Below are 23,632 nucleotides of genomic sequence, written 5' to 3'. Positions count from 1 at the left end.
CCCTCCCCGGCCGGAAGTGCTGCCCCGCTACCCCGCCCTCGGGAGCCGCCCAATCCGGGCCCTCAACTGGCCTCGGGCCGCTCTAGCCTTTGGAGGAGTCACGGTCTCGGTGGCTCCCCTCGCTTGAAGCTCTTTCTCCTGGAGCAGGGGGTGGGGTAAGGCCGAGCGCCTTCCCCTGCTCGTCTTCGACCCAGGACAAAGTGAGGCCCCACTAGGAGGACAGTATTGTCGCTTCCAAGCCACTCTTGTGTTGCAGAGGTTCCGCGCGTGTAGGCCCGCAGGCAGTGGGTGAGTCTGGGCGGGCGGGGCAGGTCAAGGAGCGCCTCTGCCCACGGGGTCTCCGGGCCCTGCTCGCAGGGAGCTCCGGACTGATTGGGGTGGGGGGAGGGGTAAGGAGAAAATCTTAGGCAGAATAATTGCTCCTTTGGGCCGAGTGTTGTGAGACCAGACCACCGGGCACGGTGTGGCTGGGGTGGTAGTGGAGGGATTAGGGAGTGGAGATGAGTAGGGCTTTAGCTCTGGAGCATCTGGGAAGGCTTCGTGGAGGCAAGTCTCATCCTGACTCTGTGCCTCATTTACAGCCCTGCGTTTCCCTGCCTTTGCTCTGGGGACGCCCTCCCTGCCCCCCTTAGAATTGCGATCCTCTTCTGGACTTGCCTGGAGCACCACCATTCTGTAAGAGGCCTTTCCCATTCCTTCTCTTCCCATCGCCGTGTATTTGCCGGTATATGTACGTGTTGTCTCCCCCCTAAAATGTAATCTCCATTTGCGCAGGAACTATTTCACTTTCTGTTCCCAGCTCTTAACACCTTACCTGGCATTTAAGTAGGTGCTTAATAAATGCTTTCTGAGTGATTGTGTGGATATTTGTTACAAATGTTCTTAAAAGCCTTTTCTTTTTCTTTTTTTTTTTAAATTTGGGCTTACTGGCTAGATTTCTTAATTAAGGACCAAACCTTAAACAAAGACCACCCTGATTCTCATCGAGTTTGGGTTCTCATCGAGCAATCATTTCTTCTTAGTTTTCCCTTCCCAGATGTATTTATTTATGAAGGGTTTTTTTTTTTTTTTTTTTTTTTTGACTAGGTTAAAGAGGAAATTCTTTACTTCTATTGCTATCTAGCTTTAGTTACTGAATGGGTGCGGCCTTAGTCAAACTGAGACTTGAAGACCTTAGCTTAAAAAGGCCAAATTCTCTCCCATTGCATTCAGGGCCATCTCTAGTGGTCCTGATCTGTTTCTGACCTCTGGAGGGGAAAGTGAGGCAGGTGATCTTGCACAGCCCTCCCTCACTTAAATCCCACTCACTGAATATATCATGGCATCATCTCCCCATGTTGTGGTCCTGTTCCAGAAGGAAGGCCAAACGGTAACTCCCTGTCTCAAGTCTCTCCCCTCATCAGTTCTGCAGTGAATGCTGCCAGAATGCCACTGATGGGCCAAAGTCCTAAATGATCTAAATATTCCTGCATTCAAAAGCCTTCAGTGGCTTCCCAATATCTATAAAATCCCAATTCCTCAGGCTGGGTTTAAAGGCACTCCCCAGCTCGCATATTCAGCCCCATTTCATATTATTCCCCCATTATGTACTTTACCACTCAAAATTTCCTGAATGGGCAGTCAGAATCTCCATGTGCCTTGGAATGCTCTCCCTTCCCCACCCTGGCACTCTGGATCCTTATTTTCCTTCCAGACTTATTTCAGGGATCTTTTTTTCCTTGTTTATCCATTCATCAGTCCATCAATTATTAAGTGCCTGGTAGAGGCTAGTCTTTGTAATAAGCCTGCCCAATTGTTAATGCTATTTTCTTTTTCCTATTGTCTTCTATCTTATATTTTTCTCTACACCTCCCTAGAAAGTAAGTTTCATGAGGGCAGAGACTTATTTTTTGTTTTTGTAATCCCAGTGCCTTGCATATTGTTTGCTCTTAATGCTTGTTAAATTAAGTTGGACTTTAAAGAGTTGATAAAGGGGGAAGAGTTCAACAGGATTGGGAAAGAGAGGAAGGTATTTCACGCAGATCCTGTAGATGGTAAAGTAGTTCAGGTGAGTAGGAGCATAAACTAAGTATAACAACAAAATAAAGGCCAGGTGACCCAGTGAAAAGAGCGTTAGACTTTGAATCAGAAAAGATCTGCCTTCAAATCTCACCTCTGATACTTCCTACCTTTGTGGCCCTGGGCAAGCCACTTATCTTTGGCCTACCTCAGCTTCAATCGTCTCTAAAATGGAGATAATAATAGCAATTACCTCTCAGGGATTGTGGATTCTCCTCCAGAATCAATGAGAGAATATCTGTAAAGTGTTTTGCAAACCTTAGTGTTACAGAAATGCTAGAGTGCTGTAGAAATATATAGATAAGTTTATGTGTGTGTGTATGTATATATGGAGTGCTAAAGAAATGCTACAGTGTTATATAAATATGTAGATAAGTGTATATAGTGCTATAGAACTGCTGGGCAGGTATTTGTCACAGCAAATCCACGATGGAGCTTGGAATCAGGAGGACCTGAGTTCAGATGGAATCTTAGATATTTAGTAGCTGTGAGATCATGTTAACTTTTTTGTCTCAGTTTCTTCATCGTAAACTGAATTAGAGAGGGAAATGGCAAATCCCAAATGAGGTAGAGAAGAGCCAGATGTGACTAATCAATAAATCAATAAAAATAAATGCTAGCCACTATCTAATGTTACAAGGATTGATTGAAGGATATGATGATGTTTAGGAAGAATAATAGGAGACTTCAGCGGACATTTGAAAACTAGCTTTAAGTATTTGAAGGTCCATTAAATAGAAGAGGAATTAGACTTTCTGCTTGGTACCAGAGGGTGAAACAAAGGATCCATGGGAAAAAATTAGGGAAAAGCAGATTTATTAGTTTTATGTAAAAGGAAAAACTCTGTATTTTAAACTGTTCAAAATTGGAAAGGGCTGCTGGAAAGTGGTGTGTTCTCTTTCTTTGGAAGTGTTCATAAAGACTCTATTTATTGGATGTCTGATAAAGGGGATTTTTGTGGTTCAGGCATGGAAACTAGATCATCAAACTAGATGATCTCTAAAAGCCCTGTAAACTAAAACTTCTATGTTTAACAAGAGTTAAGTGAAACCAGGATTGGCAATATAGCTTCATTGGTCAATAAACTAGCTTTTATTAAGTACCTACTATATATTCCTGACATAATATTAAGTTCTTGGGATACAAAGATACAAATAAAATAATTCTTGCTTTCATGGAGCTTCCATTTTATTGGGGAGGAGAAAGACAATATATATATAATCATCATTATCATAATAGTTAACAATTACATGATACTTTTATTTTTTTTTTGAATCTTTTTTGAAATCTTTTGTTTTTATATGGCCTACTATTTTCCCCTGAATTTTTCTTTCCTCTTAGAGCAATCCCTAATAACAGAACTTTAAAAAGGAACAGAAAAAAAATTATCCAAATTGATCAATACAGAAGGGAAAAAAATCTGACTTTATATGGATTGTTCCTCACTTGTGAACCTTTAAATGAGTGGGGAAGGAGGTATGTTCTTATATCTCTTCTTTGAAGTCAGATTTATTCTTTGCAACTTCACAATATTAATTTTAGTTTAAAAAGTAATTTTTGGAGGTAATTTTGTTATTATTTCATCTAAATTTCCTTTCCTATTTCCCCCAGAAGCCATTTTGTATTTTTAATAAAGAAAAACAAGAAGACACAAATCAGCAAACTCAATCAATATATTGAAAAAAATATCTGGCAATATATTAAGTGTTTTCTCACCTATGGACCCTATCTCTTCAAAGGAACAGGAAGAGGTAAAAGAAGTGTCTTCACTTATCTCTTCCTCTGCTTAGGCTTGTTGTTTGTAATTTTGCAACATTCATTTACTATTATTTTGTATTTCATTTTCATATACATTGTTGCAGTCATGTCTATTGTTTCTCTGCCTCTGCTTTTATTTTGGACCAATTCATGGTAGTCCCTGATTTTTTTATATTCATGCTACTTTTTATTTTTTAACAGCACAGTAATATTTCATTCAGTTCACATAGCACAATTTGTTTTCACATTCCCCAATTAGTGGGCATCTACTTTGTTTTCAGTTCTTTGCTGACACAAAAAGTGTTGTAAATAGCACTTTAAGATTGCAGATTACTTTATATCTTTTATCTCATTTAATCTTAACAACAGACCTGTAAAGTAGGTGCTGATATTATCTTCATTTGACCTATAGGAAAACTGAGAGAGCTTAAGTGTCTTGTCCATGGTCACACAGCTAGTAAGTGTTTGAGGGGATTTTGAACTCAGATTTTCCTGACTCCCAAGTTCAGTTCTCTAACCACTAAAACCACCCTGCCTCCTATTCTTGCACCTGTACAAAATAAATATAATTTGACTTATTAAATTATAAGGGTAGGTCTTGATAGCTGGAAGGTGCCAGCAAATGCCTCAATTAGGAGGTAGGGTTTGAGTTTAGCCTTGAAGGAAGCTAAGGATTTAAGAGCAAAGATGAGAAGGGAAAATATTTCAGGCATGGAGGCATGAATATGGGAGATGGAGAGTTATGAATGAGGAACAGCAAAAAGGCCAGTTTTACTGGATCTTAGCAAGTGTAAAAGGAAGTAATTATTTAGTAAGGGAGGAAAGGCCAGATTGCAGAAGATTTTAAATGCCAAACAGAAGAGTTCATATTTGATTCTAGAGCTAATAATGAACTGGTATTCATTGAGCAGGGAAGTCACAGCCAAATGTGTTTTAGGAATATTATTTTGATAACTGCCAGGATTTGGGAATGGTCTGCATAGAGATATAAATTGAATAAAAATGATTTAGGGTTTGTAAAATGCTTTCCATACATTAGCTCATATAATACCAGTAATAATGCTGTGTGGTGATTAACTGTAAGTATTATCCCCATTTTATAAATGAAAAAAACTTGCTGGAATATAAATAACTTTGATGATCCTCTGATAATATTAAGTGAGACTTAAACTGGGGGAATATTTGCTTGTTAAAGGGGTTTGCTGTGGTCATAGAAGATGTCCAGCCCAATATTTATTACAAGGGTTTTGTTTTTGTTAATTGAAAAAAAAAATTGAAAGAAAAAAATAGCTAGCTCAGCATCCAAATGAAAGAGTCTTCACAGATAGTGAGATCCATCTACATTTTTTTCATCTATCTATCTATCTATCTATCTATCTTTGCTAAAGCATTGGGGTTAAGTGACTTGCCTAGGGTCACACAGCTAGGAAGTGTTAAGTGTCATAGGTCAAATTTGAACTCAAGTCCTCCTGACTTCGGGGATGGTGCTCTATCCTTTGCACCCAATTAGCTGCCTCACCATCTATATTTCTTATAGAACATATCAATACCCAGACAATAGCCACCTAAATTAGATTCACAATCAAAAGATATTGGCTTAATTAATCCACATTTGAAAAAAAATTTGAGTAAAGAAGGCCTGTTGTACAGACTGTGGTACACAATTAGATGAATAATCTATAGAATGACCTGTTAATACATACATGCTGAATAGATATGGCCAATAGATAATAAGTTGGGCCCAGAATTTAATTGGAGGAGGAGAGCAGCCCAGATTCCCTTTTGAAAATTGTACAGTACTTTTACATGATCCCAAGATTTATTCAATCATTCATTAAATGTCTACTATGTATTTTGTTAAGTGCCTGAAAGGCAAAAGATAGTCTTTGCCTTTGATTAAGGTTCTTCTTGAAACATTTCTGTAACTTCAGTGTACTTCCAGTAATAACTGCAAGTCATAGAATTATTTAAAGTGGATCACTACCCAAACATCATTGGAAAGGTTAATGGTAGGCATGAGCGGAGACCAAAACAGAATCAGGCAAAAGGAGTGGTATTAGACATATCTGTAGTTATATGACTGGAAAAAGAATGAATTGGCCAAAGGGTAAAAGCAATGGAGTGCTTGCAAGTCCCATTGTTACCTATACAGGGTCTGAAGATCTAAGGATATGAATATTCTTTTCATGTTAAGTAAATATCCAGTGGAGGATTTGTAGAAGGATATGCATGAGATTTACACAGATGAAAAGGCATGGATGGATTGTAATCTATACCTCTTGAAGAATTACTTTGAGGGGGTCATAAATCCATGGAAATAAGTCTAGAAGTTCAGGGACTCATACAGGATAACACAGGGATGAACTATCAGAAGCAGAATGCAAAATGAGATTTCTCCTTCCTGACCTTCAGTCTAGCCAAGTTTCCACTATATATCATACTATCATGGGAATGAATGAAATTGTCAGGAAGAAAGAATGAAGAACAATAATAAAATAATACCTGATATTTACATAATATTTTAAGATTTGTAAAGAAAATTTATATATCTTTTTTGAGCTTCACAATAATTCTGAGCTAAGTATTATTATTAGCCTCATTTTACAATTGAGAAAACTGAGTCTGAAAGTGGTAAAGTGATTTGTCTGGGATCACTGAGTAATAGCCTAAGTTGAGTTTTGAACTCAAACTAAAAATAGAGTCTTCTGGGATGTCCATTTTATTTTATTTTATTTTTTTATTATTATTTTTTTTAGCTGGTAATACAACATTTATTAAATTCATATGGGACGTCCATTTTAAAAGGTTGGGAAGAGTACAGATAGCATGAGTCATTAGAAAAGAAGGAGGAGATTAATATGGTGTCTAGCCCAGGAAGGAAAGAGAATTTCCAGTAGGTGGAAATGACCAATTGTATCATAAACAGCAGAGTTCAAAGAAGATGAGTGGGGAAAAAAAGATAATTGGATTTGTGATATATTGTTGACCTTTGAGAGAGTGGTTTCAATGGAGAATGGGACTCAAAGCCAGATTTCAGGGATTGAAGAGGCATTGGGTACAAAGAAAATGTTTTTATTAGATGTTAACTTTTAAAATTATTTAGAAATGAAGGATAGAAAATTCCATCTAATTATGGAATGGAAAGATTGAAGGAAAGGATTTTTCCAAGGATTCCAGAGACATGATCATATTAAAAGACAGATAGAAAGGGAAACAAGACAATGATCCTGTGGAGTAGAATGCATGAGAGAAGGGATGATTATTAGAATAAGGAGGAGGTAGAGAATGGAGAGAGGAGTTTATATGTTGAAAATGAAGGCTTGGGAGTGGGGAATGGGAAAAGAAAAGGAAAACTTTGGAGTCATTTGGGGAAATGAAATAAAAAATTGCCTACACTAGCATTTCTCAAACTCTTTTTTAATTGGAAACCTGAGATTCTCCAATACAAGGTTCTGTGAAGTAAAGTGTCTTAATGGACAGCAAACCCATCCATTTTACTTTAGTTGTTAGTGATATATATTTCCGTTGAGTGAATATTAGAGATTAGTTGAAATTGATCATGTTACTAATGACTCCATTCTTAGTTTGTCAGCCAAGTGCATTAAAATAATCAATCTATATTTAGTTAGTGTTTTTCTTTTGTAGCAGGGTTCAGTGTGGGTAAATTGGTAAAACTGGAAAGTTTGAATAAAGAGTTAGGAAGAACTAAATAATAGTCAAGAGTTTGAAAACAAAAAGTGTTTGCTAATGAAATAAATGTAAAGAAATCTATTCCCAAATACAAAATAAATGAAACTAATATAATATTGTTCAGTTTGCCTGACTCTTTGTGACTCCTAAGTCCCTGGGGTTTTCTTGGCAAAGATACTGAAATGGTTTGCCATTTCCTTCTTCAGTGTATCCACATTTTCCAGATGGGTAACTGAGGCAATTAGGGGTTAAATGACTTAACCAGGATCACACAATTAGTAAGTGTCAGAGGCTGTATTTGAAATGAGATGTTTCTGATTCCAAGTCTATTGGCAGTTTCCACTTCCTTCTTTTGGTTCGACTAATTCTGCATCACTTCATTGCAAATCCTCCCATGTTTCTTTGAATTCCTCATCTTTGTCATTTCTTACAGCTCAGTGATATTTCATTCTCCAGTCACCAAGTACACACCTTTTTTTTAGTTTTTTGCTACCACAAAAAGTGCAGGATAAAGACTGAGAAAAGAACGTTGTTAATTGAGAGACCATTGATAACTTTGGAAGGAATAGCATCAGTTTAATTATGATATTAGAACTTCACTTAATATTTTTAATTTTTTTCCAATTATGTGTAAAGATAGTTTTCAGCCTTCATTTTTGTAAGATTTTAAGTTCCAAATTTTTCCCCGTCTCCCTTCTCTCTTTCCTCCTGTACAGCAAACAATCTGATATAAATTATATATGTACAATCATTTTAAACATATTTCCTTATTAGTTTGGTGTGAAAGAAAAATCAGAACAAAAGGAAAAAAGCCACAAGAAAGAAAAAAAAAACAACAACAAAAAAGGTGAAAATCATATGCTTTGATCTACATTCAGTTTCCATAATTCTTTCTCTGGATGCAGACGACATTTTCCATCCCAAATCTATTGGAATTGTCTTGAATCACTGTATTGCTGAGAAGAGCTAAATCTGTCAGTCGATCACTGGACAGTGTTACTGTTACTGTGTACAGTTTTCTATTATTTCTACTTCACTTAGGTTCAGTTTATGTAAGTCTTTCCAGGCTTTCTGAAATCAGCTTGATCACATGATACATCTTGTGAATGGATAATTGGTCTTTATCACTCTTAATCACCTTTTGTAATTTATTTTCTCCAGAGTTAATGTAAAAAATTAGCAACTTCTCCCAACTTTATAATCTTGGCTTTATCTTAGATTCACTCGCCCTCAATTTTGTATCCAATCAGTGACCAAATCTTGCTTTTTCTACCTTTACAACATCTCTTCCATCTGACCCTTTGAATAACTTTTCATATATTTGATTCCATTCTCTCCTTTGAACTCCAGTTCCACCTTATCAGTTGCTTATTGGACATTTCAAACTGAATATCCTAGAGAAATTTTAAACTTGGGAATGTCTAAAACTGAACTCAATATCTTTCCCCAAAAATCTTCCCTTTGAAACTTCTCTATTTCAATCAAAGGCACTACCATCCTTCTAGTGTTTCAGATTATTATCCTCAACTCCTTACTCTTTCTTATCTTACATATGCAGTCAGTTGACAAATCTTACTATTTCTGCCTCCACAATGTCTCTCAGATCTGACCCATTCTTTCCTTATATACTTTCTTAATCCAGTTTTTTATTACTTCTCCTTTAGATTACTTCAATAGCTTTTAGTTGGTCTCCTGCCTCTAATCTGTCACCACTCCATTCTTTCCTACACACTGCTACCAAAGTGATTTTCCTTATGCACAAACATTTCATTTTCTATCCCAGTATCTTGGATCTGGTCTTTTCCCATGATTCGAATGAAGTACCTCATAATCTCTGCCTCTTTTCCTTTAAATAGAGCTTCTACTTGAATCCTTGCTTATTCTCCTGATAATGCCCTTCCTTCTCCTTATTTAACTACTTTGTATATATTTGTATTTATACTATATAAGTATAGATACAAAGTGTACATGCATGAATCTATTTGTTATTGCCTCCTTTAGAATGTAAGGTCCTTGTGAGTAGGAATGATTTTATTCTTTGTTTTCTTCTTCATTTTTTTCTTGAGAGGCAATTGGGGTTAAGTGACTTGCCCAGGGTCACATAACTAGTAAGTGTTAAGTACCCGAGGCCGGATATGAACTCAGGTTCTCCTGACTCTAGGGCTAGTTCTCTCTTACCTGTACTATCTAGCTGCTCCTATTCTCTGTTTTTGTACTTTCCATTGCCTGACACACAGCAGATGCTTAATAAATAATAGATCAGCTGATGACTCTTTTTCCTCATATATATATATATATATATATATATATTTGGTTTGGCATTCTCAGCTTTTAGATCTCTGTTTCACTTTGTTTATTATCCTATATCCCACTTATGTGGTGCTTTAAGGTTTATAAAACACTTTATGTACATTATCTCATTTAGTTCTCCTGAAGAAAATATGTTTAAATCTTTCTAAAGGGCAACACTTCAAAAACTTACTAATAACTACTGGCAAGTTATGTAGTGATTATCAACCTCACAACAATCTATATATATTTTCATCCATAGACAGATATTACATTTTATTGGAAGACTGCCATCAAGGTCCCCTTTAAAGCATCTTTTCTCTAGGCTAAATATTCCCAGTTCTTTCAAACAAACTGAATAATTCATATTCTCATAATATCATTTTCCTTCTCTTATTTCATCTTTCCTCAGTCTCTCCTCTTCTATATTGAACAAATGTGGATTTAGTTTTTTTCAGGTTTTTCGTACACATGTATAATGTTTACATATAGAAGACCTGGGAAAATGGTGAAAGGATATATAATTGAAAGTATTAATTCTATTCTTTGTTCCTCTTTGGGGTGAGGATTTTAAATTCCTACTCCCATCTAAAGTATATTTTATCTTTTGACTACCTCTTGAGAAAGGAGCTTATACTAATATCTATAGGCCCTTTATATTTGAGAAATATATAAACACTCATGTCATTACTAGCATATTTTCTTATCTTTTATAGTCTCACACATACAAGTACTTTTTTTTATTTCTCCCCTACCAAAGGATGGAAGTTCTTCCCTTTTCCCCAAGCCTCCATAGTTGGATTGTCACTGTGACTGTAGTTGAAATTTTTCCCCTCTAGATCTTGGTGAACCCTCCAGATGTGGCTATAAATCTTACATAGGAAGAATGGGTTCTTTTTGACCCTGTTTAGAGGGGACGCTACAGGAATGTAATACTGGAGAAATATAGGAACATGATCTGGCTGGGTAAGCCCTCTCTTGAGGAACTCAGATCTGAATATCTTGGTGTTCATCTGATCTAGTGAATCAAAAGGGTATCTGAAAAACTAAGATGGGTTTGCAGTCAGTTTCAATTTTCAACAATTCTTAATCCCATCTAGGTTGAGGCAATCAGTAATCACAGTGAAATAATAATAAAAATTCTCATTTTAAAGCAAGTTACTATTTATAGAAAACTTCCTTGCAGCAGTCTTGTGAGTTTGGTAGTAATGTTAGCTCAGTTTTATAGGTGAGGCATTTTTTTTCTTTTTTCTTTTTTTCCCTTTATTAAAGCTTTTTATTTTTAAAACATATGCATGGATAATTTTTCATTATTAACCTTTGCAAAGCCTTGTGTTCCAATTTTTTCCCCCATCCCCTCCCCTAGATGGCAAATAGTCCAATATATGTTAAACATGGTAGAAATATATGTTAAATCCAATACATGCATACATATTTATACAGTTATCTTACTGCACAAGAAAAATCAAATCAAACCAGAAAAAAAATGATAAAGAAAATAAAATGTAAGCAAACAGCAACAAAAAGAGTGAAAATGCTATGTTGTGAACTGCATTTAGTTCTCACAGTCCACTCTCTGGCTGTAGATGGCTTTCTTCACAAGACCATTGGAACTGGTCTGAATCATCTCATTGTTGAAGAGAGCCACTTCCATCAGAATTGATCATTGCATAGTATTGCTATTGCTATGTACAATGATCTCTTGGTTCGGCTTATTTCTCTTAGAATCAGTTCATGTAACTCTCTTCAGGCCTCTCCTTATTGCTTTTTATAGAACAATAATATTCTGTAACATTCATATACCATAACTTATTCAGCCATTCTCCAACTGATAGGCATCCACTCAGTTTCCAGTTTCTTGTCAGTACCAAAAAAGCTGCCACAAACATTTTTGCACATAGGGTCCCTTTCCCTCCTTTAAGATCTCTTTGGGATATAAGCTCAGTAGAAACACTTCTGGATCAAAGGGTTTGCCTAGTTTGATAATTCTTTGGGCATAGTTCCAAATTGCTCTCCAGAATGGTTGGATCCATTCACAGTTCCACCAACAGTGTATTAGTTTCCCAGCTTTCCTACATCCCCACTACCATTTGTCATTACCTTTTCCTGACATCTTAGCCAATCTGAGAGGTGTGTAGTGGTTAGATGAGGCATTAATCCTTTTTCCTAGGTTTCAGGCATAGTCTGTGCAGAGCTGGAAATGGACAAGTTTCCTTAAATCTTTCTGAATTTAAATGTTCCCGTTGTCTCTAGAGGTGGCCATTTTTCATGCTAATCTTAGAAGGAAAAAAAGTTTACATTATATTCCCTTGATTCTCATGTTGCCCATTCTTTCTTTTTCTACCAATCCTCTAGGAAGCAGGTCTGAGAAGACCTGTAAGCAGGTGCAACAGTTTTCTTGTGGACTTTTCTAGTCTTATTTCTCTGGACATTATTATTCTTTTCACTACCATATTCTTTATAGATCTAAGGGTTGGATCTGGGTTTAGGACAGCTCTATGAACCCAGTACAAATCAACAATCTTTATTTTATTTTCCACAAGCAGGATTTCCAATAACAACACCTGGTGTGATCTCTTGGCTGGAGTGAGGGGAAGAATCATGGATAAAGGCAATTCAGGAACTTAAGGAAAAGGAGATCCTGAGGAAAGAGTCAGGTAAGCAATGGAAAATCCCTAGACAAATTATGTCCTTGGATTTCAGCAGTGCATTTGATAGAATTTTTTATTCTGTCTTTGTGGACTTTGTAAAGAAAGCTAGACTAGAGAAGAGTACTATTAGGGGTATTCAAAGCTGTTTGAATGACCAGTTGTTAATGGTTAGCTTTGAAGCAGGTTTCTGGTATAGTGATTTAGAGATCAGTCTTTGGTCCTGGGCTTTTTCATATTTTTTCAGGGACTTTAATAAAGATATATCAGTAAGATTGATAGGATAACAAGAAAAAATAGTTTTTGTATCTTATTTGATAGAGTGATGTTCTAAATATCATAAAAATCATAAAAATGATTTATCCACAAATCAGGCCTATGTGTGTTTTAGTCTAATATGAATCACACAATCATGCAGTTGGAAAGAACCCTAGAGGCCATTGAGTTCAACCCATACATATATAGGAATCCTAAACAAATTGTCAGCTAGGTTTAGCTTGAAGAGTTCTAGCATAGGGAGTCAGTGACCTCCTGATACATCCATTTTAATTTTTTGGATAGGTCTAATCATTAGGAAGTTTTCCCCTGATAACTAATCCTAAATCTGGTAAATAAGCTGGAAAAATTTGGTAGCCATAGGACAGGAATACGAGATCAAAAACATATCAAGGAAATCAGTTCCATGATTCCAAATAGAATGGTGTAATGAACCATTCCTGAATCCCTTTTTCAGTTAACATCCTGTTAGCTTGATCTTGTCCATAGGTGCTTTTAGCACCTTGATAGTAACCAAATGTGACAACTAGTTTTATCATAACAAGTTAATACATCTGCATTTTGTATTCATTGTTTCAGATTGTGAAACCAGGACTAAGAACAAAGAATTGTCTCCAAAACAGGAAATTTCTGATGAGATGGGGTTCTACTGCTCAATATTAGAAAGATCTACGAGGGATACTTCCCAAAGACCAAAATTTGAGAAGCTAATGAACATGAAGGCATATCAAAGGAAAACTATTGGTCTTCTTCTGCAGGCAAGAGAATGGGAAAATTACTTTATTAGAAGAGAGTTTTCAGATCAGTGACAATGATCCACCATATACCCTATACAAGGGTGACCAGTCAGGAACATAATGAATTTGTGAGAAGCCTTGGTATGGACTCAGACCCTGTTGGATATCTCAGAGTTTCTTCAGGAGTGACATTGCAGGAATATGATAAAATAAATCAGATATTCAAACCAAATTCAGACCCAGTTAAGTACCAGAAAGACCTTATGGTAGAGAACTCCTGTAAATCTGGTGGATATCAGAAAACATTCAGGCAAAGCTCCACTCTCAGTGAACTACAGGGAATTCATACTGTAGAGGATACCTGTCAGAAGTCTACAACCACTGATCATCAGAGAATTCACTCTACAGAGAAACCCTATGAATGCTGTGAATGTGGTAAACACTATGCCAGAAAGTCTTTGCTTAATAGACATAAACAAATTCATACTGGAGAAAACCTTTATGAATGTACTGAATGTGGGAAAACCTTCAGTCAAAGCTACAACCTCATTAGACATCAGAGAATTCATACAGGAGAGAAACCTTATGAGTGTAACGAATGTGAGAAAGCCTTCAGTGAGAGTTCAAGGCTCATTAAACACCAGAGAATTCACACGGGAGAAAAACCTTATGAATGTAAAGAATGTGGGAAAACCTTCAATGATCCCTCAAACTTTATTCAACACCAGAGAGTTCATACCGGAGAGAAACCCTATGCATGTAATGCATGTGGGAAAGCTTTTAGTGATGCCTCAAATCTTATTCAACATCAAAAAATTCACACTGGAGAGAAACCCTATGAGTGTAATGAATGTGAGAAAGCCTTCAGTGAGAGTTCAAGGCTCATTAAACACCAGAGAATTCACACAGGAGAAAAACCCTATAAATGTAATGAATGTGGGAAAACGTTCAATGATCCATCAAACTTTATTCAGCATCAGAGAGTTCATACTGGAGAGAAACCCTATGCATGTAATACGTGTGGAAAAACCTTTAGTGATGCCTCAAATCTTATTCAACATCAAAAAATTCACACTGGAGAGAAACCCTATGAATGTGGTGAATGTGGAAAAGCTTTCATTCTGAATTCATCCCTCATCAGACACCAGAGAGTTCACACTGGAGAAAAACCATATAGATGTAATGAATGTGGGAAAGCTTTCAGTCAGGGTTCAAGCCTTAATAAACATCAGAGAATACATACAGGTGAAAGACCCTACAAATGTAATGAATGTGGGAAAACTTTCATCCAGAGTTCAGGCCTCATTCGCCACCAGAGAAGTCACACAGGAGAAAAACCATATGAGTGTAATGAATGTGGGAAATCCTTCAGCCAGAATTCAGTCCTCATTAGACATCAGCGAATTCATGCATCAAAAAACAAGGAGTCCACAAAATGGAATGGTTTACCTTGGGAGGCAAAGTACAGGGGGGAATAGATGGATTTGGAGTTTGTTTCCACTATGATTTCATACTGGAGGAAATACATGTGAATGCAGAGGATATGGGGACATCATCATTTTCAGGAAACATGGAATACCTTCTTTTGTATAGAAGTTAAGAAAGCCTTCATTTATGGAGTTCCTACACCAGGAAACTCACTGAGATTCTGAAGTTGTTTCTGGAAAGCCATTCAGTAAATGGAATCTCTTATTCAGATCTCAAAATTAACACTTGAGTCACTATGTAAATGAAGTATGCTCAAGTCTTTATAATATAAAGTACTTTATCCAGTTTTATTAGGCATCAAATAGTTATTCTGGAAAGACAACTTATGGTAAATCTTCCAAGTAGTGAATTTTATTTAGCAATTTACACTTAGTGGCTGTTGTTTGCCTCCTAGAATATTGCATATATTGCCTGCCAGTAGGTGGAAGTATGGTACCCTTCACATGAACTATAGAACAAATGTCTTGACTTTCAAAGTCTGGCTCTATTCCAACTCCCACAGATATCATAAATTTTCATTCTATTATGCATTTTAAAAATCATTCAAGTTATGAAGCCTTAACCAGACAATATACTTTGATATTTTAGAGTAAACATTTTAAGCTCCAAACCCTGAGATGTAATTGAATATATTTCTTCATTCTATCTCTGTTGTAATTTTTAGACTTCTTCCTCTTTTTTTTTTTAATCTCTGTACTTATATGCAGAAAAAATATTTTACTCATTTCATTCTCATGATGTCTAGAGGCAGCTAGGTACAGTACATTTAAATGCTGGATCTGGAGTCAAGAAGACCTGAGTTCAAATCCAGCTTCAGGCATTTTCTAACTGGGAGATCCTAAGCAAGTCACTTCTGCCTCAATGACAGCCTGTCTGTAAAATGAAAATAATAATTATACCTACCTCCCAGAATTGTTGTGAAGATGTAATATTTGTAAAGTGCTTTGTAAACATTGAAGTGCTATAGAAATACTAGCTATTATTATTGCTGAATTGGTATGGATCTGGAAGAAAATCTTTAATAACATCAATTAACAAGCATTTATTAAGCACCTACTATGTGCCAGATACTCTGAAGAGGCACAGAGGGTATAAAGAAACAGTCTGTGCCTGTAAAGGTACTTTCTATTGGGAAGTGCATAAATAAGTATAAACAAAGTACAAGGGAATTTGAGGAAAGTCCATAGAGTTGGAGGGGGGTGGGTATTAGGAGAGATTTTATGTAAAAGCTAGAGCTGACTCTTGAAGGAAACAAATGATTTCTAAGAGGAGAAGAAAGGAGGGAGTAAATTCCAGACATAAGGTCAGCCCAGGAAGACGGCATTGAGATGGGAGATAGGGCATCGTGCATAAAGAACAGCAAAGCCAATTTGGCTGGACCATAGCATGCAAGAAAGGGAGTGAAGCATAATAGGGCTAGAAAGGTATATTGGAGTTGGACTATGAAAAGCTTTAGGTGACAAATGTGAGTCCTATTTAATTCTAGAGACAATTTTGGAGCCATTGGAATGTATTAATGGAGAAGGGGAGTGAAAAGGGTTAGATTGATACTTTAGGGAAATTACTTTGCAGCTGTGTGGAGAATGAATTAGAGAGAGAAGGGACTTGATACAGAAAAACCAATTAGAAAATTTTTGCAGTGGTTCAAGTAAATGGTGATGAAGGCCTAAAGAAGGGGTGAGTAGAAATAAGGGATTATTATGAGCTCCTTTGAAGGTAGAATTGAAAAAAGAAATAGCAACTAAAGGGATGGAGGATGCCTCAGGATCTGGTTCTTGTCCTGCTGTGGTCAATCAAGAAACATTTAATAAATGCTATATGCCAGGTTCGATGCTGAGAATAAACAAAAAGGAACATTCTCCATCTTAAAGGAGGGAACAACATGTTTATGGAAAATTAAAACATGCCAAGTAGTTTAAAATAATTTTGAAGGGAGGATATAAGCAACTGGAGAAGATTAGAACAGAGTTTCTCTAGTAGTTGGTGCTGGAGTTAAGTCTTGAAGGAATTCTGTGGCATGAAGGGAAAGAAAAACTATTTCATGTTTAATTTTTGTTCCAAATCCCATTAGTATGGGTTTGTCCTTATTGGTGGAGGTGAAGACCCTGCCCTCTATGAGAGATAAGAAGAGTTGGTGTGAGGTAAGAGAACCTATCTTTCTTAGTTCCCTTTGGGGGCCTCTCCTCTTCAGAGCCCTCCAAGCTTAAAATCTTCTTTGGGACTCCAAGTGTCTAGTCACTTTAGGTGCTTCTGGTTTTCAGTTTCAAAATGGAAGATGGCAGAGACCATTTCAAGTTGCTAAAGGAAAAGACTCTGGAAGAGCATAAGAGAAGCTGGCAACCTTCATCATATCTCTATTCACAGTTGCTACACTAGAGACTTTGGGGAGTTTTCACCTTAGGGAAATCTAGGACATTCTTTTGGTTCAGCTGAGTGATCTCTTAAGTGAAAGCCCCTTTATTTTTAAATATTGTCTGGTATGTATTCTCCTATGCGTACTTTCCCTGATTTCTTTTTTATTTTAATTTTTTTTTTTTACAATTAGGATAAATTAGGTTTTTTTTTTTTTTTTTTGGCCATTCACTATGGATGTTCATTGTAAAACGTGTATTTAACAGCAAAGTGATCAGGCTTTAGATATAGAGCTTAGTGTTTTCCTTTCCCTCCAAAATGGCAAAACAATCTGATTTCAAACCTGATCCCCTAGATAAACAGTTTGTAAGGGAGCAGACAGATGAACTTTTGCCCTGCTACCCCTTCTGTCTTTATGGAGAGGCGAGTGGCCTCATACCCAAACTTGTTGCTTCTCCTGGCAGAGAACAAAAATCTCCCATGGAGAAGAGTTGGGGGAAAAGAGGCTAGAAATGTCTGTTTTGCCTTCCATTGGGTTTCTGCTGATTCCTAATCTTGCATTTCTGACTACCTACCAGATATCTTGAACTAGATGTTTTATAGAAATTTTAAACTCAATATATCCCAAACTGAACTGATTATTCCTTCCCTCTTCCCAATCTTCATTATTGTTGAAAGTATCAACATTCTCCCAGTCATCCAAGCTTGTAACTTGTCATTTTCAAATCCTTACTTTTTCCCAACATCTTTTGCATATGCTTCCTTCTCTGATCTTGCCACTATCCTGGTATGACTCATTTCCTCATGCCTGGACTGTTGTAATAGCTTACTGGTTGGTCTTTTCCCAACTCTAGTTCAACCTTCACTCAGGTGTCCCAATTGTTTTCCAATCACGTTGTCTCCTTATTCAAAAATAGCCAAAGGTTTCCCATCTTCAGGATCAAATATAAAATCCTGTTATTCAGAACCTTTTAAAATCTTATCTTTCCACTTCCCTTTTCAATTTAATTATACTTTACATTACCTCTCTCTCCTCCCCTACTCCCAGTGTATTCTTTGATCCAGTAAAACTGATCTTTCTGGTCCTTGAAAAAGGATACTTTATTGACTTTTTATTGACTATCCTCAGTATGTGGAATACTTTTCATCCTGGCTTCTTCGGCTTCCTTTAGCCTCAGCTAAAATTTTCCATTCAGGAACCCTTTATCAATTCCTCTTAATTCTAGTGTCTTTTGATTATTTCCTATTTATCCTGTAGATGGCTTTTTTGTACATAGTTGTCAACATGTTTTCCCTGTTAATTTATGAATTCCTCAAGGACAGAACAGTCTTTTCCTTTATGTCTCTGGTGTTTAGCACAACATCTAACACATCTGACACATTTCCCTGTGAGACATGTGCTATGATTATTCCCATTTTAGAGATGAGCAAACTGAGGATCAGAGGTCACATACCTGGTAAGGATATGACTTCCTGACTTCAGATCTATCCTATCCACTTTATTGGGTTCCCTATAAGATGGAGAATGGGAAAAGAATGCTTCATATCAACATTATTGCAGTTTTTTTCCATTGCCCAGGGAGAAGTTTAGTTCACCCCCAATCTTCTTAAAGATGGATGCCTAGATCTTTTATTGAGATCTACAAAAGAATTTCTGACTGAGTAATGATTGCCATGACCTCTCATTCTTATGTGAACCATTTACAGGATTCTTTGTGGACCAAGCTAGGACTATCAGCTGTCTAGCTTCTAACTTCTCCTTGGTAATTATAACTATTGATACAGCAGTAGTTAACAAGTAGGGGTGAAAATCATACTTTCCATGGAATTATGTGTTGCAGAGAGACAAGTTGAATGGGTAATTGTGTGTAATTTTGTTGTGGATTATCTAATCCACATTAAGTTTTCATAATGCTGATGAAATATTTGGATTGCTTTTTTGAAAAAGGAGTTAAACATTGTGCTTTTGACTGACAAAGGAATATGTCACAGAGAAGTGTATCTTCTGGAGGAGAGCAAATGTCATGGAAAAAACATGCAAAAGATTTGCAAACAGTAACCAGAAGTTGAATGAGAAGGTCATAACGACACTAGATATCTCCCTAAAGAACAGGAAAGTGAATTCAGCAGAAGTATTGAGTCATAGCTGCTATGAAGTAGATTATTTTCGATTGTATTGATGGCTACTGATATGAGGGAAAATAAGTTAGTGATAGAATCCAAGGTTCAAGGTTTTAATGATATGAAGACTATTAAAAATGGTTGTAGTAATTCTACTGGCTTTCTGAGGGAGTATTTGGCACAGGTACATTTAATTACATGATCTTAGTTAACATTTTCCAACTTATGACTACCAGAAATCTCAGATGATCCCCATGTAGTGTCTGGATTAAGATATGACACGGAGCAATTCCCAACAAGTCTCTCCAGGAAAGTCAGATATTCAGATGTAAAACCACACTGGAAACTTGCTCTGGGTGTATGGATCATAGCAATTCACATGGTAGTCAGCTAAGTCTATGTGTATGCAGATTGTAGAAAGAATCAATTCTAGGACATCTGGATAGGACTGTACCACTGTTTAGTAGTAAGAATGATTAGGAGAACTGTCTTATATGACAACTTACTGACTCATTGATTTTCCCAAGTGTTGTAGATATTGGTGAAAGTAAAATAAAAATTGTGTTTGCTGGGTCTACTGGTTGAATGTATAGGTAGTTTATAATGCATCCAGTTTTTGTGCTTGGATGCTAATGGAGTGCAAAGTACCTTTTGAATCTTCTAAAATGTTAAGTGCAAATTTGGCTGCAAAGCATTTCTTTCCTCTGAGGGAACCAATATCTATCCACTAGAGTTTTTTCCTAGCTTCTCTCTTCTCCTGTTCCCCAATGAAGTTAATTTTCCCTAACAGACAATAATATGGACTTGATTGATCCAGAGTGAAATAAGTTATACAGAAGACAACTTCTGATTGTATTGATATAACTTCCTGGTTACCTAAGGGGATAAAAATTTCCATTATCATAGGGTCAATACCTATCAGGCCTTCTAGATGCTGAACCTGCTAACCATATACATGTCCATATAGAGACAGCAGGAGCCTTGTCTACTGAAGCTAAGTGCTTTTGTAGCTTTGTACAATATCTTTGCTATGTTAGGGCTAAGGATACATTTTGTCAACTATTCAATGATTTATGAATGCTCCTTTTTGTTCCAATATAAAATCTGAAACTAATAAAGTGACAGTCATGCTGCTCCTCCTAAAATCCTCATTGTATAAGTAAGTCCAGACTACTGGAGTTAATTTTTGAGATGAGTTTGTAGAGAGCTTTGTATTGGAAGAGATTTTCCTGGGAAAGGAATATTATGACATCACAGGCACAAGTCTTCCTTACAAAAGGCTAGTAAAAATCTAGGTGCAGACCTAGGCAAGTATAAAATGAAATAGTTGTTGAAAGTGGCTTTGGCCTCTTTTATGCAGTGAAATATTTGTGTATATCTAAATGGTTTCATTAAGACCATAGGAATGCTTAAAATATTCTAATTTCTCGACAGTAGCAGGAATTGGCTGCAGGACAGTCTCCTCTTCTGTCACTTACCATGTATTTTTGTCTCTTTGTCACTTGTATTAACTGGTCACAGTTCAAATCTCTTCTGACAAATCCTAACCATATCTATCTTATCCTTCCCCCCCCCCCCCATGCTGACCCTAGTGTTCCTCCTATCTCCCACCCTTTTTTTTCTTTTCTAAGCAAACCCCCCAGCTCCTTTAGCCAATCCTCATAATAGCAATTTCAAGTCTCCCCTGCCCCCCTTTTTTAATAACACTTCATAGGAAAAATTGAAGAGCTTCATAAGAACTCTGCATGCAAGTTGGTTTTTGTAAAAAAACTGAAGCTCTGATCCATTGGAGAATATACTCAGCTTGCTGGGGACAAGGAAGCTGGGACCTAGGAGATGGTGGTATAGCCAGATCATTGGGGAGGTAGCAACATTTCCACTTATATGCTTGAGAATCTCAATATTGAATTAAGAGTTTTGTATTTACAATCAGGTATGGGTGGGAGAGGAAAATGTTGACTACAGTAGGTAAAGTATAATCTGGATAACCTGGAACTCCAATTAGGTATTGAATTGTTCTAAGACAGTCTACCTTGCTGTTAACATGAATATTTAATAAGAAACGACAGTTTCCAAGATCAAATTCGAGTTTGCTTAAACTCTGAGCTCATAGGGCTTGGTTTCATTCCATATTCGTGTTCTTGTTGCTTTTGTAATTTGTCTTTGCAAGAAAACAAAATTGTGGAACCTGCTGGGCATTTGTACATTGTAAAGAGACTACTGGCCAAAAAAAAAACAAAACCAAACTAAAACTGAAAGAATGACTAATATCCAGAACTGACTGTTGTTATGGAAACACTTGTGACCCAAAAGGATCACACTTAATCACTGTGGTGCTAGCTTAGGTGCTAGCTAGTAAAATCAGTATAATGTTGTAGGTGGAACTGAGAAGTTTAGCCCTGGAGGAGGACAGGCTGGAGAACAAGCTGCCTATGCGGGAGATAGAAACCAACTCTGTTTATTCCATAGCTAATTCAGCTTTACATAGAGCATGAAATAATACATACTTGGACCTTGTCCTGTGGGAATCAAGTCAGCACCTCTCTGCCTCATTTCCTCAGTGGTTTTGCACATTGTGGAAGGGTCTCATGGAGAATATGCTGAGCCCTGAGCCTGCTTCTCACAACAACAGAAAGTTGTAAGCTCTGACCTGGACTCATGGCTTAGACACTGTTCAAGTCTTCTACAGGATAATATAAATTCAACCAAATATGAATGAACCTTAAGTACTTATGATACACCTGAGGATGTTGTATTTTTCAGGCTAGCTGGAGTGTCCAAACTATGACTATGTAGATCTCTAGCATATATGCCATGTGAAAAAAGTAAGGTGAGCTCATGTGAAACACTGAAACAGAGCCTCCTAGGTTCCTGTTTACCTCCTCAACATGCTGCTTCTGAAACACTAGTAAAGGGAAAGATGGGATGAGTTCTTGTGATTCTAGACCTCAAGATACTCTGATACATGTTCATATCCTGTAATCAGCAGATTGCAAGCCTTGGTATGTGGAAAACACCTTTAGAACCGTTCTATTAGTGTAAAAGCAGATATGTAATATTAATAGCCTGGAAGTCTATGCTGCATGCACTGAGCAGTGACTTATAGTTATTTGTGAATGAGAGTATAAAGGAGTCAGAAACTCCTTGACTTTGATCAATTATAACCAACTTTGAAGTGGCAGTGACCCTAGCTGTCAGAATTCTAATTATGGAAACTTCCACTGTGGATGCCTCTTCACTTCTGTCCATGTATCCAGGGGGATATATATATATATAAAAGCCTGTAGCTTAAAACAATAAAATGAAAATTACACCTTCACTTTGGAGTTTTTTCCCAAGTTCAGTAGTGGTTGGTATTTTAAATATACTATCTTACCCAAAGAAACAACAACAATTGTCTATATTTTATAGTGCTTTAAGGTTTGTAAAGCACTTACTTTATCTCATTTGATCCTCACAACAACCCTGTGAGGTAGGCATTACAAGTATTATTGCCATTTTACAGATGAAAAACAGACTTAGAGCAGTTAAGTGAATTTTCCATGGCAAAGCCACACAGTTATGGCCAAAGGTGGGACTCAAAGCCAAGTTTACTGACTCCAAATTCAGCACTCTGTCCATTAAGCCATTTGCTCCTCAATCTGTTGTTGACTACATGGAGGATATCTGGATTAAACGTAGAATTACTTAGGTTGTTGCCCTCTAGTATTTACAATATATGGAATGGATTGGAAAAAAAAAAAAAGCCCAAGTACTGTTTGTTGATAAGGAGATCAGCACTATGGATTTCAACAGCTGTAATTACCATTTAAGACTATGGAAGATCATTGCTGCCTACAAGAAACCCTGGTCAGTAAATTCTGGCGAAAGCATCCCTAAATGGCTCATGCCCATGGTCCAAGGTATAATAAAATTTTGTGGAGAGTGTAAAGAAGATGGTATATAGCTGAAACCTGAATAGAAATGCCTATGGTTACTTGCATGCATTTGCTTAGAACACTGCATAATGATATTGAGGGTGGATTAATCTTGTATAACTTTATTTTAATGTTAAGGAAAATAAAGTGCAATAGAGTTCATTGTTTTCTTATTTAAATAAGGAAGTTCCAAAGGTACTGCATAGTAAGGCCATCTCTTACTGGCAGCCAGAGTAGCTTCTTCATGCTTAGATCCTCTAAGAAGTGAGAAAACTGGCTGTATTCTGACACAAAGGAT

General features: G+C 36.8%; 1 protein-coding gene and 1 pseudogene across 3 annotated transcripts; one reads left to right on the top strand and one right to left on the bottom strand.

Moving 5' to 3' along the window:
* LOC127544676 (ribonucleoside-diphosphate reductase subunit M2-like) overlaps positions 1-23,632 on the bottom strand; it is a 681,272-nt pseudogene that overhangs the window by 541,056 nt on the left and 116,584 nt on the right.
* On the top strand, positions 96-23,496 carry LOC127544674 (zinc finger protein OZF-like). Of its 3 annotated transcripts, XM_051971440.1 has the most exons (4): positions 96-288; positions 582-675; positions 12,342-12,452; positions 13,299-23,496. In XM_051971440.1, the coding sequence occupies exon 4, from the start codon at positions 13,531-13,533 to the stop codon at positions 14,932-14,934; it is 1,404 nt and encodes a 467-aa protein (XP_051827400.1). In that variant the 5' UTR covers positions 96-288; positions 582-675; positions 12,342-12,452; positions 13,299-13,530; the 3' UTR covers positions 14,935-23,496. The 3 variants fall into 3 exon arrangements, with proteins under 3 accessions (XP_051827400.1, XP_051827401.1, XP_051827402.1); XM_051971441.1 differs by lacking the exon at positions 582-675; XM_051971442.1 differs by lacking the exon at positions 96-288 and having other exon boundaries at positions 375-675.

Source organism: Antechinus flavipes, chromosome 1 (assembly GCF_016432865.1).
Source record: "Antechinus flavipes isolate AdamAnt ecotype Samford, QLD, Australia chromosome 1, AdamAnt_v2, whole genome shotgun sequence".
Lineage (NCBI taxonomy): Eukaryota > Metazoa > Chordata > Mammalia > Dasyuromorphia > Dasyuridae > Antechinus > Antechinus flavipes.
Note: the sequence above shows the minus strand (reverse complement) of the source record. Positions and strands in the feature narration are given on the sequence as shown.

What these genes read in the sequence shown, in the direction of transcription:
- LOC127544674 (XM_051971441.1), top strand. Translation starts at nt 13,531, where the DNA reads ATGATCCACCATATACCCTATACAAGGGTGACCAGTCAGGAACATAAT.